At 46.1% G+C, this 19,440-nt stretch overlaps 1 protein-coding gene across 4 annotated transcripts in view; it reads right to left on the reverse strand.

Moving 5' to 3' along the window:
* Positions 1-19,440, reverse strand: part of SYNDIG1 (synapse differentiation inducing 1) — a 205,697-nt gene that overhangs the window by 125,870 nt on the left and 60,387 nt on the right. For all 4 annotated transcript variants that reach the window (XM_017862638.1, XM_017862639.1, XM_017862640.1 and 1 more), the window contains exon 2: positions 5,378-5,935. In XM_017862638.1, the coding sequence (XP_017718127.1) occupies positions 5,378-5,857 (480 nt within the window). In that variant the 5' untranslated portion in view covers positions 5,858-5,935. The remainder of the gene's footprint in view (positions 1-5,377; positions 5,936-19,440) is intronic.

The following is a 19,440-nucleotide window of genomic DNA, read 5'->3' on the forward strand; positions in this document are numbered from 1 at the left end:
ACTCCCGCAAAGCCCCAGAGGTGCCCCTACATCTCCCTGTCTAATGTCAAGCCATGTTCTACTTTGTGACTTAAAAGTGGAGCAGGACAGATCATAAACACTTGCTGAATGGTTGAGAACCTCCCATAAATATTCTCAAAGTTAGTCATAGAACCTGTTCCTGGTACTATCACAACCTTGAAGGTAAACTGAACGTTTCCCATGCCCTTGCAAACCATGTGTCAGACAGGCCAACCTCTTTGGACCTAGGGAGTCTCCTTCATAAATGCCAGGGATGCACCTGTCTTAAGAAAGTGATTGGGGAAAACACAGCCAGCCACCCAGTGCCCAGGAGCTCCAGCAAGGGAAGCCCCGCTCAGAACCAGGGCAACGAGGGGGCCCTGCTGCGACCCAGGACAATGAGAAGGCCCCACTCCGAACCAGGGCAGTGGCTTTCTGAAAACGGCACTCTCTGGGAAACAGCATCCATTCGCTATAAACCAAGTGAAGCTATGTAATACTCAAAGAAGTTAAAAATCACATTTTTTTCTTTTTTTTCTGAGTAGAACTGCCTTCTAGAAAGAGCTCAGATCAATATTCACTGTTCTATTGTTTCAGTAGTTGTCATTCTGTTCAATTAGATGATCTGAAAAAAAAATGATGCCAAAAGTCTACGGTTTTTGGCTCTGTGGTTGTAGTACTGGCACCCAATTTGTTATCACTTCCCTGTATCGTGACCTTAAGCAGTCCTTCCCACACCGACTGAGCTTGGCTGTGTGACTTGCTCTGGTCAATGAGATAGTAACATGCAGGACACAGGCACATACTTGACAAGCCCTTGCACAGTGGGCTCCACCTCTCTGGCTGCCACACGATGAAGCCTGGGACAGGATGGGTGACTGCTGGGTGATGCAGTCACCTCTGTTACTGCAGCCAGCAGCCTCTGGCTACCCAGCCCATCACAGCTAGCTATGGAAAAGTGAGTGGGCCCAGGTGAGACCAGCAGAACAATCACCCAGCTGAGCCCAGCTCAATTGTCTACCCTCAGAAATCATAAGCTAAAGAAAGAGTTGTTAAGGCACTGTGTTGTGGGGGTGATTTGTTATGCAGCAAATGCTTACCAATACATGACCCTTTATTATTTAGTGGAATGGAGAAAAGAGTAAACCAAAGAACAGCTACTGCATGTTCAATGACACTTCCAACCAGTCATTAGTATTTTGTTATTTACAGAAGAATGGAATAAAAAGCACCATAGCTATATTGTAAGAATGTTTCTAAGAAAATATCTTTGTTTTCAGAGAAAAGGGACCAAGTTAACCACTGTGGTGAGGCTCTGAAATCCTCCTCGGCATCCTGAGCCGCATATAGAAGCAACAGCAGCTGTAATGTGTCTCCATCCCTTCCGCTCAGAGCCTGTGGGAGGGCCATTTCTTGGTCCAGGTGAGCTCCTTGGATGTCGACCGGAAAGTCTCACTAAAGTGCCTAAGAAGCAGCTCGATTTGTAAACAACTGGCTGTTCCATCGATGTTACTTTAGGAGTGCCTTTTGTGGCCAAGGTATAAATGCCAACATGCTCCATCTTACGTTATAGTCAAAAGTCACTAGAAATATTAATACAGAGTAGGCACCATTATTATGACTAAAGATTCTTATTACTGTATTATTAAAAGAATCCTTTTTGATGGGCTTCCACTTTTGCTGCTAGATCAGAGGAGCAGGACTGGGTGGGAAAGTTACCTCCCAAGAAGTATACTATATACTACTTGTCAGAGCCTTGGACCTACTAAGACAGATAAGTCTGTGTCTGCCTCCACCCACTTCCTAGCTTTTATTTAAGACATTGTCTCTGAGTAGATTTCAGACCGTTATAGGGTTCCAAAACCACATCTATTACCTGCTGAAGCCACTGTGTGAAAAATCATTGCAATAAAATGGATTCAGTAATTGATTGACAAAAATGTGGATTCAGATATACTATAAATTTTTTAAAAATTACATGAAAATATTGGTTGTGTTTATGTGCAAGCTCCATCAGAAGCCCATGTGAGTTTTCAAGAAGGATAAACAATTCTTTTGAATGTAGTCCATTGTGAAGTACCAGGAGGGAGGCTAACCGAGGACTAAGAAGATTTGCTGCTCACCTGCTCTCCTCCCACCTGCTCCCCTCCTACCTGCTCCCCTCCCACCTGCTCCCCTCCCACCTGCTTTCCTCCCACCTGTTCCCCTCTCACCTGCTCACCTCCCACCTGCTCCTCTCTCATCTGCTCCCCTCCCACTTGCTACCCTCCCACCTGTTCCCCCCCACCTGCTCTCCTCCCAGCTGCATGAATGCAATCGGGGTGGGGCGGAACCCACAGGGGTGAGAAAGAAATGATGGAGACATCCAAATGTCTTTTTCAATCTAGTTGGTTTCAATCAACCATCCCAAGCCTTCTATCACTGGGGCATATTGTGTCCTGGAGGGGATTTTCCAAAAACCCTTAAGAAAGCTGAAAATCCTCTGCCAGCCAGTTTGGCCCCCTGGGGGCTTGGGAACATCTCTGATCCCTTCCTTTCTACCCTCTCATCTCCATTAAGGACAAATTTCACCTTTTAGATATTTCTTCACCATTTCTAATGCTGTCCTTATTCTCTCTCACCTGCCCTTATGACAAGTCCCCCAAAAGAGGCAGGGGGCACATCCGGTTTAGTCCTAGCACCAGGCTGCCTCCCCTCTTGCCTCCCTCTCCTCTAGATCCTTGTCCCACTCTTGGCCAGAGCAGCTCCTGAAAACACAGATCAAGATCTGACTACAGCCCTTCTGCATGAGACCCTTCCATGGACCTGCATGGTCACGTGCAGGTGCCAAGGCCTCCTCCTGCGATTCCGAGGTCCTCCACATGACATCCTGCTCACTTTGTGTTGTCTTGTGGATTAAATGTTGGCGCATTCTGGCTCTTGGTTACTCTAACAAATCTATTCAGGCTCCCCAGCAACATGGCCTGTGTGGTGGGGCACAGCAGTGACCCTGAAGCAGAGGGGACAGATACTCTGGGTGGGGCCTGGCTCTCCAGGCTCCAGGCCCACCCCTCCAAGGGCTCCTTCTTGACTCTTTGGTGGGTCCCTTCTGTCTTACACGTATCTGAGTTTGTGACTCTGCATAAATCCAGTCTCCCTTAGGTTGCTGATAAGGTGCTGGCTGATGGGACCCCCCTCCCTCTCCAGCCTGTCTCCTCCCCGTCCTCCCCATTGACCTCCGCATTTCTGACCAGTTCCTCTTCCCTGCAGATCTCTGGAACTGCTGCCTCTGTGCTCCCCAGGTCCTCTTGGACTGGAATTTCTCTGCCAGCTCCCCTCAAGCCTCCTCTTACTAATCCTCAAGATATAGCCGGGGGAGGGCTCCTGCCTGTGTGATGACTTCTGAACCCTGCATTGAGCTCAGGGCCCTAGCCCCTCTTCAGAGCTGATGGGGTATTCCGTCCCCATAACTCCTGGGGCTGCGTTTTCGTGCATTCGCTTCGCTAATTCCACTCCATGCGGGTCGGGCAGTATTTATTTATACTTTGCTGTCAGCAAAGCCCTCAGATCTTGGAAAACAGTAGACAGGGGCAGAGGCTTCTGAACAGAAGCCAAGCATGCTCCCAACTTTCCACAGCTGCATCATGAACACCCTCCCTTCACAGGTGTCACCAGAGGGCATTAGGACCTCCGCAGGTGCCCAGGCATCACGTCTTGGTCCTCTTCCATGCTACGACTCTCCACTCCCTGCCAGTGGGCTTCCCAGGCTCCACTGGCTGGGGCTGCACTGAAGTTTCCCTCTCCATTTCTGATCCTCCCTCCTGACTAAAGCCGGATCTCTTGGCTCCTGGTTCTCACTGAGGTCTCCAATCCTGATCCTCTGGTCTCCTTGGCCTGTCACTCCCTTGCAATTTCTCCAGCCTTTCTATCAAGCATGGGTCCCATGGTTGTGGGTCTGATTCGGCTCCAGACTTCCTCTCTCTTGCTTTCTCCTGCCTCCTCCACCTTCCAGGCAGAGTACACCTTGCCAAGAGAGCCTCACCTGCTAAAGATGGTCCCACATGGCTGGAGAAAGTCACGGAGCCCTGGGTCTGACCAGATCTTCACACGAACTCATACTGCAGCTGGGCAGTTTCTCCAGGAGTCTTTTCTAGAATGGGCACTTCCCCCAGTTCACTGCTCTAGACTGTCTGCAATCTCCTCACACCCCAAGAGCTTCTCTGGCTGTGCTGATACTCAGCCAACACGAACCCCTCCTTTCCTTCCTCTTCAACCCAGAGTGCTTGAAAGTTTCCCTTACCCCACCCTTCTCTTCTCTCCCAGGCCAGCATGCGGACTTCTTCTGAGAGGCCAGCTCTCACATACGTGCTTGGAGTACAGCTCCTGCCTCCCCAAGACCACTCTCCAGCCGCCGGCCGTGATCCTGAATTTTCCACTCTGAACATTTCCTCTCTACTTACAAAAATGTTCTCACCTACCTTAGTGAAAAACAGACATCCCCTCCCCCTTTGGCCACACACTACCTCTGAAGGTCAGACCTGTTCGGCGGTTTCCTCCCCCACCAAACTGACGGAAAGCCTGGCCCAAGTCTCCCTGACATCGTGTCCTGGGAAAACATCCCTGGCCTCACTGCAGCAGAAAGTCTTGGAGTGCATGGGCAGCAAACCGCTAGTCCATGGCCTGCAGCAGCTGCTCTCACCCTGTCACCCAGTGCTGCCCTGGGGGCCCAGTGTGCCACATACTCAGCAACCACTGTGCCTACCATGCTATATCCAATGTGCAATGTGCACATCTCTGTGCATGTAATTCAAATGCTGTCACCTGCCCTCCAGTCCTCTAAAAAAGTCAGCTTATCTTCCCTTTAGGCTATCAGTACCTACACTTTCTTCCAGCTTGGTTCAGCTCTATCAACAATCTCTCAGTAGTAACCGTGGAATGCAAAGTCAAGGAACCACAGGTGACAGCAGAAACACCTCCCAAAGTGTCTCCCATCCAGTACATTTCCAGCCTCATGTGGCTCTGGGATCAAGCATTCCTCCCTCCTCTTGTCAATGACCTCTCTGTCTCATGGGATGAGGGACAGCAGGGAAAACTGATGTACCCACCAGCACTGCCTTCTGCAGCCCCATCTGACAGCCATTACCTGGGGTCATCTCATACCAGAATCACTGCTGAAGTGTCCCTGGCTTTCTGTTAATCTAAGTCTTTCCTCTCCTTCTATCTTCCACAAGCATTCAAGAGTGAAGGGCACCAAGACTGCCTTTGGTTTCTGCATTTTTGCACACTAGCTTCATTCCCTAATTTCCGGGCTACAGTGTATAGGCATTCATGGCTCCTGCCCACCCTGGAATCCCCGTCACGCATTCCTAGAGGGCCTCTGACAAACACATCCTCTAACCTCCAGCTCCTGGAACTCCTCCTCCTCCTCCACATCGTAGGACAGGGTATGGATTTTTATGTCATCAGCTGAGAGGTCGATGAACTTCCCATCGGGGTACTCGAGGCTGTCTTTGGTGGGTGACCGGTCCTCGATGAAGGTGGTCTCACAGCAGTCGGTGGCCACACCGTCCCCCCAGGAACGCAGCACGCCCTCTGAATACAGGATGATGTTGGGCCTGTAGCGGGACTCCACCGACTGCTGCAGGGTGTTGGGGTCCAGCAGCTGCTGCACCGGCTCACTCCTGCTGCTGTCCAGGCTGGCCGGCACTGGGCTGGCCCCCACCCGGTGGCTCTGGTACTGGGGCGCTGGGTAAACAGATACCAGACCATCTCTGCTCTCGGCCATCAAGTTTCTGGTGTTAATTAAGCCATTCCTCTTGCCAGCATCACTGATTTTACTGTGCACCAGCATGCTCTTCTGTTCAATGATGCCATCCATGGTCCTCTCTCTCTGGCTAGGCGTCAGGCTGGTGGGCTGGGCACGTAGGTCACACTTGTCTCAGGGAACCCATTTCTCCTGGAGGAGGAGAAAACAGAGATGAGACAAGAAAATCGCACTTAAAAACAAGCTAATCACCCAGACCCACATTGTTTCAGACTGTACCAATCAGCTGATAAACACATAGTAACTGTGAGAGATAGACAAAATGCAGTCCTACCTATTCAGTGAATGTTAAAAAGGATCTGTTGGGGTAGCTAGCCAGAGGTAGCAGAAATTGATTACCTGAATCTCTACAAAGTCTCTGCTTCCAAATGAAGGAGACTGCAGGAGCTGGCTCCCTTGCAGCCTAGAGGAACCTTTGATTGCTAGCAGACATCCTGAAACCCACGGGTAAACGCAATCACATTAGCACCCGACAAGTCCATAGGAAAACAGAACTGCAAATCTGTAATGGGGATTAGCTCTTCCCAGGTACATGGCTATTCATTCAAGCAGGAAATTATGTGATTGCAATAATCCCTACTTAGTGGGGATCTTGAGGCGTCAAGTCCCAAACACGAATCCGCTACTGAGGCATCTTGAGATAGGCACAGCTTGGTCTCTTAGGGTGCTCTCTACAGTTTGCCACTCAGAATTTGCTGAGAACCGGCAGCATCAGCACCAGCTGGGAGCTTGTTGGAAATGCAGAATCTTGAGTAGCACCTGCATCTACTAAATCAGAATCTGCATTTTAACATGATCCCAGCTGATGAGTCTGCACATTAAAGCTGAGGAGGTGCTGGGCTACAGTGTATAGTGCAAGTTTTGGCCTGCTGAACAAGTTGGCTTGATTTTACAACCGATTATTTACTAAATTTTAAAATGTACTCAAATTGTATCAAACTGTTTTTTACAGAACAACTTTTTTCATATTGAAGTGAATTTTTTTCAACTTTGAGTACCATAAATTATGATACGTATGAATGAAAAGTATCAAAATTAGTGAAATTTTATTTCTGTCATTGCCACATCCTTCGATATCTCTTTCAACACAGGCTGGTTTGTCATATATATTGTCTTTGCTTCCTAATTCCCATTAACTCATTTCCTTCCATGTTTGCTGGTACCCACTCCCACCTGCTTAAAGCGTTTCCCTGGGCCTCAGTTCATCCACTCAGAGATGAAACTGGGTTGATGGGAGGAGACAGAACGCCTCTGATGAGGCTGCCATCTGGGGTTATCCACATGGCTCTGCACCAATGCACTCTGGAGTCTTGCCCCAGAACGGTGCTACTGTTCTTCCAATTCCCTTTATAACTTTTGTGGGATTTTAAAAAAATTTTTTCTCAGTTGATGATATTCAGAACCAGTACCTACAGAGATGAAAGCCTCCTGCCTGACCCTTTATTTCTGCATAAGCAGTCTCTACTATGTCTAAGATGCTCCCTTCTCTTGACCAAATGTTTTCTGGGCTGCATCAACCACTGAGTTCCCCGTGTCATCTTCTTATAAGACTTGGAGTCTGGTTTTGAGCTTGGCAGAGTTTTAAATGCATCACTGGCCAATCATGCCCCACCTGCTTCTTTATCGAGGAAGGGAGCTAGAGGAGGAGACAAGATGAAGAGGGGCCTCTGTGGCCTTGCATTTGAGTTCCTAGTTCTTAGTCTCTTTATCACCATTGTAAGAACTCTGCTGGGGAGTTACTAACATGTACACCTAACCATGAGTTGCAGTGAATATCAGGTGAATGGGAAAATTGAGGCATTGTGAAAGGAAAATAAAAGTCAGAAAGTAGGTATGCAACATATTCTATACAAATTTTAAATTTTGGGATGTGTGACGCGCGGCGCGCCTTTAGTGAGTATGAGTGGATAGTATGAGTAGGTAGTAATATAGTAGTATAAGGTATTTTTTTTTTTTTTTTTTTTTTTTTTTTTTTTTACTGGAGAGCTGTCGTGGACGGCCCTTATAAAGAACACTTTTACTAAGAGTCAGGAGGCCGGGGGGATTCGAGCGCTAGTTTTGCTACTAAGATATTGGGCAAGTGGCTTATGAAAGTGGAATTATTAATAGGGTGCTTGAGCAAGAAAAGCTTTCAGGTCCCTTTCAGCTCTATGATTTTTTACATCTTAGTCCAAGAGTTCTGGGGTTTTATGGTAATAGATAAGAGATTTTTCACAAAATGGCTTCAGTGGTGAATTGTAGCAAACACTTAAAGAACTAATACCAGTCCTTCTCAAACTTTTCCAAAAAAACTGAAGAGGAGAGAACACTTCCTAAGTCATTCCATGAGATCAGCATTACCGATACCAAAGCCAGACAAGACACCAGAGGAGCATTACAGACTCATATCCCTTATGAACATTGATGTAAAATGCCCAACAAAAATACTACTAAACTGAATTAAGTGGCATATTAAAGGAATCATATACCATGATCAAGTGAGATTTATTTCTGGAATGCAAGGAGGGTTAAAATTATGAAAATCAATCACTGTAATACACCACATTAACAGAACGGGAGACAAAGATATACGATTATCTCAACTGACATAGAAAAAGAATTTAATGCTTTTCTACTAAGCATTTCTGGAAAAGCATTGATGCTTTTCTCTTTCATGGTAGAAACATGAAACAAACTAGGAATAGAAAGAAATTACCTCAACAAAATAAAAGCTATATTTGAAGTATTTGAAGAAATCCACAGTGAACATCATACTCAGTGGTGAAAGCACCCATAAGATCAAGAACAAGGCAAAGATGCTCACTTTTCTCACTTTTATTGAACACTGTACTAAAAGTTGTAGCCAGAGAAATTAGGCAAGAACAAAAAATAAAAGGCATCTAATTGGAAAGGAGGAAGTATGATCTCATATATAGAAAACCCTAAAGATTCCACAAAAAATCTGTTAGAACTAATAAATGAAGTGAGCAAAGCAGCAGGATAAATGTTAATACACAAAAATCAGCTGCATTTCTATACACTAACAATGAAGAATCTGAAAAGAAAATTTTAAAAAATTTTAAAATTCATTTACAATGGCACCAAAAAGAACACAATACTTCAGAATTAATTGAACCAACGAGGTGAAAGACTGGTACAATGAAGTCATCAAAACATTGCCGAGGCAGGGGGTAGTGGGTCATGCCTGTAATCCCAGCTCTTTGGGAGGCTGAAGTGGGCGGATCACTTGAGATCAGGATTTCAAAACCAGCCTGGCCAACATCATGGTGAAACCCTATCTCTACTAAAAATACAAAAATTAGCTGGGTGTGGTGCCAGGCGCCTGTAATCCCAGCTACTCATGAGGCTGAGGCAGAAGAATTTCTTTAACACAGGAGGCAGAGGATGCAGTGAGCTGAGATCATGCCACTGCACTCCAGCCTGGGTGACAGAGCAAGACTCCATCTCAAAACAAACAAACAAACAAACAAACAAACAAACAAAAAACTGCTGAAAGAAATTAAGGAAGACATGAATAAATGGGAAAAGATTCCATATTCATACATTGGGAACCTTGATTTTGCTAGGATGTCAATACTACCCAAAGTTATCGATAGATTCAGTGTGATCAATAGCAAAATCCCAACAATGTTGTCTGCAGAAACAGAAAAACCCATTCTAACATTCACATGGAATCTCAAGGAGCACAGGCTGGACTTAGAACAAAGTAGGAGTACTCACACCTCCTGATTTTAAGACTTACTACAATGGCACTAGAATCAAAACAGTGTGATATGGCATAAATACACATATATGGACCAAGTGAATAAAATAGAGAGCCCAGAAATAAACCCTTGCTTATACAATCAAATGATTTTTGACAAGGGTGCCAATACCATTCAATAGGGAAAGGACATGTTTTTCAACAAATGGTGCTAAAAAATTGGATATCCACATGCAAAAGAATGAAGTTGAACCCTTACCTAATACCATATTCAAAAACCAATCCCAAATAAATCAGTCACCTAAATGTAAAATCTAAAACCATAAAACTCTTAGATGGAAACAGGGCAAAAGCTTCATGACGTTGGACTTGTCAGTGATCTCTTGGACGTGACACCAAAAGCAGAGGTAACAAAAGAAAAAACAAGTTGGACTTCATAACAATTTAGAAATTTTTGTGCATCAATAGACAATATCAACAGAGTAAGAAAGTAAGCCACAGAATGGGAGAACACATTTGCAAATCATGTATCTAATAAGGCATTAACACCCAGGATATATAGAGAACGGCTAAAACTCAACAACAACAAAATCTGATTCAAAAATTGGCAAAGGACTTGAATAGACATTTCTCCAAAGAAGATATACAGAGGGACATGGATGCAGCTGGAAACCATCATTCTTAGCAAACTATCACAAGAACAGAAAACCAAACACCGCATGTTCTCACTCATAGGTGGGAACTGAACAATGAGATCACTTGGACTCGGGAAGGGGAACATCACACACTGGGGCCTATCATGGGGAGGGGGGAGGGGAGAGGGATTGCATTGGGAGTTATACATGATATAAATGATGAATTGATGGGTGCTGACGAGTTGATGGGTGCAGCACACCAACATGGCACAAGTATACATATGTAACAAACCTGCACGTTATGCACAATGTACCCTAGAACTTAAAGTATAATAAATAAATAAATAAATAAATAATAAATAAAAGATGCTCAACATCCAACTAATAATGGGAAATGAAAATCAAAAACTGCATAATGAGATATGACTTCATTACTCACTGGGATGGCTACTGTTTCTTTTAAAAAAAACCAAAATAATCAAGTTTTGTTGGTCGAAGGATGTGAAAAAAACTGGGAATCCTGTGGCACTGGCCTGGTGGGAATGAAAATAGTTCAGTAGCTTGGGAAACAGTATGGCAGTTCATTCAATAATTAAAAATTAAAATTACCATATGGTCCCAGGGAAATTTCCACTTCTGGATATATTTACCAGAAGGAGTGAAACAGGCTTGGGGAGGGAGATATTGCATGCCATGTTCATAGCAGTATTATTCCATAATAGTTGAATGTGAAAAGGCATCCCCCAAGTGTCTGCAGATGAATGGATAAAGCCAAAATGTGCTATCTTCAAATTCAATGGAGTATTGCTTTCAGCCTTAAAAGGGAAGGGGGGAATTATGATATAAGGCCACAGCATGGATGGACCCTTGGAAGGACATATTCTTAGTGAAATAAGCTACTCACATTAAAGACATATGCTGGTAAGATTCCCATCCATATTTGAGGTTACTTAGAGTCATCAAGTACTCAAAAGTCATCAAAGGTGTGGTTTCCAGGGGATGGAGTGGTGTGAGGGAAGTTATTTAATAGGTGGTGGAAGTAAATGATATAAGAATAGATGGTGGTGATGGTTACACATTTAAGTTGTACTAATGCCACCAAACTGCTTACACTTAAAAAATTGTTAAGATGGTAAATTTTATGCCTAACATAAATAAAAAATTAGGAAAAACTCAATAAACGGAACTAAAATCACATAAAAAAGGAAGAGCTAATCTATGTGGAGATTCATTGCTAAAGTATTTTACAGATTGGAAATAAAAATTGCCACAGTCTTGGGACTTGTTTAAATCTTTCTTGGATTGGAAGGAGGAAGGTGGCACACCCCTACCAAGAAAACAAGATGTGGGCTGACCCACTGATCATCTCAGTTGGATTCTCCATCTGAAATTCCGTAACAGCAGAAGTTCAAGGGACCACAGGGACGGCAGACACCCCTCCTAAGTGTCCCCCCCAAGTACATTCCAGCCTCATGTGGGCTCTAGGACTCCACGCATTCCCTCTTTTATCTTGCCAATGACTCTCTGTCTCCCCATGGGATGCGGGACAGCAGATCCCCGACGAACGCACCAGGCACTTGGCCATCTGGGGAAGCCCCATCTGGACAGGCATTACCTGGGGTCATCCTCTGACCATCTTTGATCACTGAAGGATGAGTGTATTTACCATACTGAGAAACAAGACTGGCAGCAGGAGTGATGAATGAAGGTATGTTGTAACCATACTGAGAAGGAAAAACAAAGGACTGGCTGTGGGCTGGACCACTGGAAGGAGGGAGTGGTATACCATACAGGGAAAACAAGGCTGGGCTGTGGTTGACCAACTGAAGGAGAGGGTGTATTACCATACAGGGAAAACAAGACTGGGCTGTGGGCTGACTTACTGAAGGAGGAATTGTTAAACATACTGAGGAAACAGAGAACTGGGTGTGGGGGCTGACCCACTGGAGGAGGGTGTATCATATGGAGAAAACAAGGCTGGCTGTGGGGCTGGACCACTGAAGGGAGGAATGTATACCATACTGAGAAAACAAGACTGGCTGTGGGCTGACCACTGAAGGAGGAGTGTATCATACTGAGAAAACAAGGCTGGCTGTGGGCTGACCACTGAAGGAGGAATGTATACCATACTGAGAAAACAAGACTGGCTGTGGGCTGACCACTGAAGGAGGAGTGTATCATACTGAGAAAACAAGGCTGGCTGTAAGCTGACCACCAAAGTTGGCTGATGGGTGCACATGATCCACTATACAATCCTCTCTCTTTTCATGTGTGTTTGAAATTTTCTGTAATAGAGAGGTTTGAAGAAATCGGCAGGCTAAGCTGTGCAGGGGAAGTGTTCCAGGCAGAGGCAGCAGCGTAGGTAGTGTTTGGGAAGCAGAGGAGGAGACCAGAGAGATAAAGTTAGGAGGGTGGGTCTCATTTAGAGGCTCTTAGTAAGCAACAGGCTTGTGGAAGAAAGGCTTAAGTGGGATGTGATTATCAGAGAGGCAGTTCAGGCAGATGGATGTGTGAAGAGCATGAAGAATGGGTACAAGGAGAAGCACAATAAGCACTGGCGATGTGGACAACTGACAAACATGGTGGTCCTCTACTGCTCAACAGGCTTTCAGGCAATAAGAAGGGTGTGATGCCCCACAGGAAACTTTGGGGTCCATGATCCAAGAGAGCGCCAATGATGGTTCCCTGCTTTGTGTATTGTATTTGAAAAATGGGTCATGAAGGACAAAATGTGTAGCCTCATCCCACAGCTGGAGGATTCCACATTCAGCAGCTCACACCACAGGGTCCTCCCTGTGGGACATAGGGGGCCTGCGACTGCGCTGGCAGTAGGAGTGGCAAATGAAAGTGCGCTGGGGCTCTCACTTGCCCCTCTCAGGTACAGCCACTCCTCCAGGCTGTGTGTGGAATGCTGTTCAGCTTGGCTCACCTGAGTAAGCAGCAAGCACCTTCAAAACCCAGAGGATATTTAGGAAGGGCATACCCGGTTTCTAACACAGAGGTGGCTGTGGTGCCTGAGGCTATCTCCAATATGCCTAGGGAGAGCTCCCGGCCACACAGATGGGGTGCTTCTTAGTGCCTTGAAGGAACTGGCCCAGGGAGGCGGGTCTCCTGAGAGGGGTGGCATGGACACATTCAGCGGGGTCTTTCTTGCTTAGAGAGTGTTTGAGGAACACAGCAAGACTCAGGATGCCCAACTCCTCCCTGCCTCTGGAGACAAATGTCCATTCAGAATTGGCCTCTGAGTGCACTGACACCCACAGGGATGTGGCTGCCCAGTAATTTCACTCGTGGCCACACTCAGACATCGCCTCTTTTTGGAGCAGAGTTGGTCATCCGGGCTCCCATGCTGCCCAGCTCAGGCCTGGGTGACAGCACGGCCATGCCCCTCTGGTTCTGCTGGGGACAAGGCATCGCGGCTGCACTGCAGGCTCTCCCATCACAGCCATGATCTCAACCATCCTTGCAGTTCTGACCATGCGTCCTGTGCAATTCACCTGTTCCACTAGCACTTGATGACTAACGAAGGATGTTTTGCTAACACCAGCCACAAATGAATCCTAAAATGTGTGTGTCAAGAACTTCATTGATGAAAACAAAACATGACTCTTCATCAATGAAGAAAAATTACTTGTTTAAGTCAGTACCCCAGTGAAAGTTGTCAGAATCAAAATGGAGTCAGTAACGTTAAGAAAACCCTGACAAATAGAGCCAGGGGAGGCCATGAAGAGCGGGTTCTCATGCTTGTATGCTTAGTAACAAAACAAGACTACAAAACCCACAGCATTTTACACAAAAAAACACTTCTGCAAGGACATCTGCCCAGCAACTGCCCGCCCAGCCTCAGAGTGGTGTCCTCCATGTTATTAATCTTTGTAGCCAAGGATAATTATTTCAAAACAACTGTGTAATCTTCATCATCTTTTTTTCATGAAAAACCTTTGTCTTCCTTTACCTCCCTGAATGTGCACATGGTTTACTATGGCATGTGTGTTCCCATTGCAAAGCTTTATGCCCAGATAAACATCTTTTCTTTTAGAGAGCTTCTCTCTGTTTATGATTAAGGTTGACACCTAGAGAGATGTGTAATTTAAAAACCCATCCATCTTGGACTAAGTTATTAAACCCTAGTAGCTTTTCTTGATTTATAAATAAACCTTTCATTTAGGAAGGAACTATTCTAGCCAGAAATTCAGCAGCACTTAGGAGGAAAGCACATTGCTGTACATTTAGTGATGAGGTTTGGATTTTCATCAAGCAATTTCCCAGAACTTCCCTTTGACATGAAGAGCTACCCCTGTGCTCTCACCAGGAGGTATCTGCACACAAGCCAGCAGAAAACATCAGCAAATAACTATGGTCCTGCTTCAGAACTGGCAAGGGTTCCCATCTCATCCCTATCTTAACTCAAGGTAATGGCCTACTGAAACCAAGACCAGAACATCTAAAGAGCCACTGTTTCCTTACGGCTCTGCATGTTGGAAGCTTCCTAAACTTAAACCAGCAAACACCACCCCGCACACCAAGTGACAATCATCTCTCAACGCAAGTGAAAACCATCCAGGGGTTGGTGACAAGAATACTCCAGCTGGGCAAAAGCCAACTCTTCAGAGCAGAGGTGGCCTCAAGTCCTAATGCAATGTCACCAATAAAAGTTTCAAAACACAACTCCCTCCCTCAAACCCAGGGAAGAAAGGAAGCCCGTACGTGTCCAGCCTCTACCACACCACGCACCCACCTGACAGGCACTTACTGGGCACCTACCGTGTGCAGGCAGTGTGTAGTGCATTGAGTGCGGGGGTGTCGCTGGGGACCTAGGCAACCACCAGCAGGGACCCTGCACGCAGCACAGGAGAAAGACAATTTTTTGAACGAGCACCAACGTGTGACCAGTGGGCAAGACAAAGCTGCCTTGAGGGGACAAACACAGGGCACAATCACTTGTGAGGACCCGATGATGGCAACCCCTGAACGGGTGAGGAGTGAGCCAGGGCCAGACCGAGGGACAGTGTTCCGGCTGGGGAAATCCCCGCCTAGCACACTGGGCCTTGAGGCAAAGGGCCAGCAGAGGTACCTGTGCAGAGGCTCAGGAAAGAGGAGAGGGAGGGCACAGGCCCAGGTGGAAGCCCCGGGGCTTGTCCTGACAACCTCAGGTGTTGCGGGAAGTCAGGGACCCTGAACGGAGGGACCAGCTGAAGCCGTGGCAGAAGAACATAAATTGTGAAGATTTCATGGACATTTATTAGTTCCCCAAATTAATACTTTTATAATTTCTTATGCCTGTTTTTACTGCATTTCTTATGCCTGTATTTACTGCAATCTCTGAACATAAATTGTGAAGATTTCGTGGACACTTGTCACTTCCCCAATCAATAATTTCCTATGCCTGCCTTTAATCTCTTAATCCCATCATCTTCTTCGTAAGCTGAGGAGGATGAATGTTGCTTCAGGACCCTGTGATTGTGTCAACTGCACAAATTGTTTGTAGAGCATGTGTGTTTGAACAATATGAAATCTGGGCATCTTAAAAAAAGAACAGGATAACAGTGATGCTCAGAGAACAAGAGAGGTAACTCTGAACTGGCCACCGGTGAGACAGACGGAACAGAGCTATATTTCTCCTCTTTCAAAAGCAAATAGGAGAAATATTGCTGAATTCTTTTCTCAGCTAGGAACATCCCTGAGAAAGAGAATGCACCCTGAAGGTAGGCTTATAGATGGCCCCTTTTAACATGTGCAGTCTTTCATGGTCAAAGCCGAAGGGATGAAATAAGCCCCGTCTCCCGTAGCACTCCCAGGCTTAGGATTGTAATTAAGTGTGGAGGAAAATTCTGCCATCCTAATAAATTGGTGGTCAGTACATGTCTGGGGTCTGCTCTCGAGCGCGTTTTCCTGATTGTATATGTATGTTGATTCTCATACGACAATGCGGGCGGAAGACGTCTTAGACAATTTGTGAATTTCAACCGTGTCATCCGGTGGTCCGCGCCGGTGATCTCGCCCTGCCATACTGCTGAATAGCTTTGTGCTACCTGTATGTACCTTGTTGGGAAGTGTATGTGAAATCTTCGCTGTTGTATCCACCCTCCGTACTCCCCTTTTGAAAATCGCTAATAAAACTTGCTGGTTTTACGGCTCAGGGAACATCATGGATCCTGCCGACATGTGATATCTCCCCCGGACACCCAGTTTTAAATTTCTCTCTCTTGTGCTCTTTTCGTTTATTTCTCAACCCAGCCGAGGCACTTAGGAAATAGCAAAGAACCCACGTTAACCATCAGGAGCAGGTTTTCCCGATACTCAGGAGTCCAGGTGGGATCTACAGGCTCCGGGGCCTTCCCTGAGTGCCTGACGAGGGAGGGGAGGGTTGGAGGCTGTGAAGAGGGAGCCCTTGTGCTTCTAGCTTAGGCCCTCGGATTTAGAGAAAGGGATGATGATAAAGTCACATCAACCAGGGGGCTGATACAGTTTGGATGTCTGTGGGTTCCAAATCTCAGGTTGAAATGTGATCCCTTGTGTTGGAGGTGGGGCCGGGAGTGAGGTGCCCTCCCTAGGGAAATGAGTTCCCGTAAGAGCTGGTTGTTGAAGAGACTGGGACCCCCTCCTCTTTCTCTTGCTCCACCTTCACCGTGTGATTTGCCTGCTTCCCTTCACCTTCTGCCATGAATAAAAACCTCCTGAGGCCTCACCAGAAGCTGAGCAGATGCCAGTGCTGTGCCTTGTACAGCCTGCAGAACCATGAGCCCAAACAAACTTCCTTTAAAAATCATACAGGCTTGGGTATTCCTTTATAGCCATGCGAAATGGACTAACACAGGGGCTGAATCTGTGGGTGCCCCACCCCGTGCCCTGGCTCCCATCATCCCAGGAACTGATGGTGCCATCATGGCTCACATACAGGTCAGGCCAGGCCAAAGGGGTTATGGCGCCTGGTGCAGCCTCAGTCAGTGACAGTGAGAAGCTGATGGATCAGCACCCAGCACCTTTGTTCTGGGGTGGGACGGCTCGGAGGCTAGTGTTTCACACTCCCCCAGCGCCCCCAAGAGATCAACTTGCTGTATAACACAGCATTTGTCTAAGGACTTCCCTCCCTGGTCCTTGATTGGTGTTTCCTGGGATCCCCCTCTCTCCCACATTCTCATCCCCAGGCTTGTTTCTTGGGGACAAACCCAAGACATCAGACTATTGTCAACAAGCCTGCGAGGTGTTATCACAACTTCTGTATGGACAAGAAAGCTAAGCAGGCCAACTTGTATGTCTGTAAACCCACAGCTCTGTAAATATTACTAGATGACTGCAATTCGTTTCTGTGGTCAGAACTGGAGAAGGTGGTAAATATCTGCCTTCACAGATCCAAGCAGAAACCACCAGAAAGAGCTGGAAGCCCTCCAAGCCTGCAAGGAGGAAGGTAATGTGCCTACATGGACAAACACTTCTTACAACAAAAATTAGAAACAGGCCAGGACAGTTAATTCTTTCTGCAAACATGTAAGCTGCCTGATTGCAGGGAGAGCACGTCTTGGTGTCCTCAGCTCTCTGGAGATACTCCTCAGTACTCACTGGCATTCTGGTTCTCCAGAGCAGTCTCAGAAGGTGGAGTAATCTAAGTCTGCCCCTGAAAGATGGATTCTCTCCCATGTGCTGGGGAACAGTTAGCTTTCCTGGCTTCTGAGGCCCAGGAGAAGGAAGACTCAGACCCACCAACCCCTTCCCAAGAAAATGACTGCCCCAACAACCTCCAGGATGCGCCCTGGTGGTGTCTTTTGGATTCCACAAGGTCCTAAATCCTAACAGTGGTTGATCTAAATGCAGATAGAAAAGATGCAAAGAGAAATAGGTGGAGATTGAGCCCAGGCGTTTCTGACTCCAAGCCTTATAGTCCTCATGAAGCAGAAGACCCCAGGTCTCTGTTGGAAAGCTGGGGAAACAGCTCAGGCTGCGAAGCTGTGCATGGACGCTCACGGCTGAAAGGCTGGGAGTGCAGGAAGATCCCAACTCTGTTGCTTTCTTTAACTTTGATTAGTATTTTCATTCATTTTTTAAAATAATTGCTTTAGTGGGATATCATTTGCCTGCCATGAAATTCATCCAAATTTAAAGATGTATAATTGAGTGAGGTTTAGTATATTCACAAAGTTGTGCAACCCTCATCACTGTCTGATTCCAGAACATTCCTGTCACCCCATGCCCATGATGTGGTTCCTTTCCCCAGCCCCTGGCAAACACTGATCTACCTTCTGTCTCCATGGATTTGCCTATTCTGGACATTTCATGTAACTGGAATCATACACTATGTGGTCTCTCATGACTGCCTTCTTTCACTTGACATGATGTGTTTGAGGTCATTTCTTCTCATGGCGGGATAATACTCCACAGTATGGAAGCACTGCATTGTGTTTACCTTCACTGTGCTTTCATTTTGCGGGGAAATGGTGGTTGCTATCCTTTAGCTCTTGTATAATATGGGGCTAATTATGGTTACAGCTCTTTGGCTGAATGGTTGATAAGACAGTGTGTTCTTTTTCTGGCAGGTATATAGTGAGAATAAAACTATCTTAAAAACAAAGCCCTCAGTGGGTACCTCTGGGATGAGAGAATGGCATTTTGTGTATGGCCCGGAACACAAAGTGACACCATAGTAGATGTTCTGGAAGCAGAGGCAGGGTCTCAGAAACATTAGATGGACCAGACAAATCCCGTTGGAGGCAGCCTCTGTTACCCACTGATGGAAGAAAACGCTGCAGGCTGGGCCTGCTTACTCACTGCGAAATAGAAAAACTCAGTCCCCTAAATACAGCAGATGCTCTTGCATGCTGAGCGTCCCATCAGAATAAGCCAGCACACGCAGAGGCCACCTTCCCCACCAGAAATGGGATCTGATAAATTTCATGCTCAGCCTGCATGCAGTACACACAGCACACACCTTCTGTGAAGAAGCCCAGCCTGCTCCAGGGGGAATTACGCATTGTAAAAGTGACAGAGTTATACATGGACCTATCCATGAAGAAATTAGGATTATTCATTACAGGTAGCATTTTTTTTTTCAAACTTGTCTCTAATGTTTAATAGATGGTTTTGCTCTGAGGAATTGGCTAGAAAAAAATCCAGTGAATGTTTTGGGAACCAGTATTGCAAGTGCAATTATTTTCAAACAAATGCATGAATAAAGAAATACAGAAAAACTGGAGTATCAAAACTTTCTCTTATTAGTTTTCCTTTTTATCTGAACCTGCGAATAAGTCTAGATGTTTTAAAAAGTCTATGTCTTGCCCACCCTACCACCCACCCATCTCCCTTTC

Source organism: Rhinopithecus bieti, unplaced genomic scaffold (genome assembly GCF_001698545.2).
Source record: "Rhinopithecus bieti isolate Rb0 unplaced genomic scaffold, ASM169854v2 scaffold_56174, whole genome shotgun sequence".
Classification (NCBI taxonomy): Eukaryota; Metazoa; Chordata; class Mammalia; order Primates; family Cercopithecidae; genus Rhinopithecus; species Rhinopithecus bieti.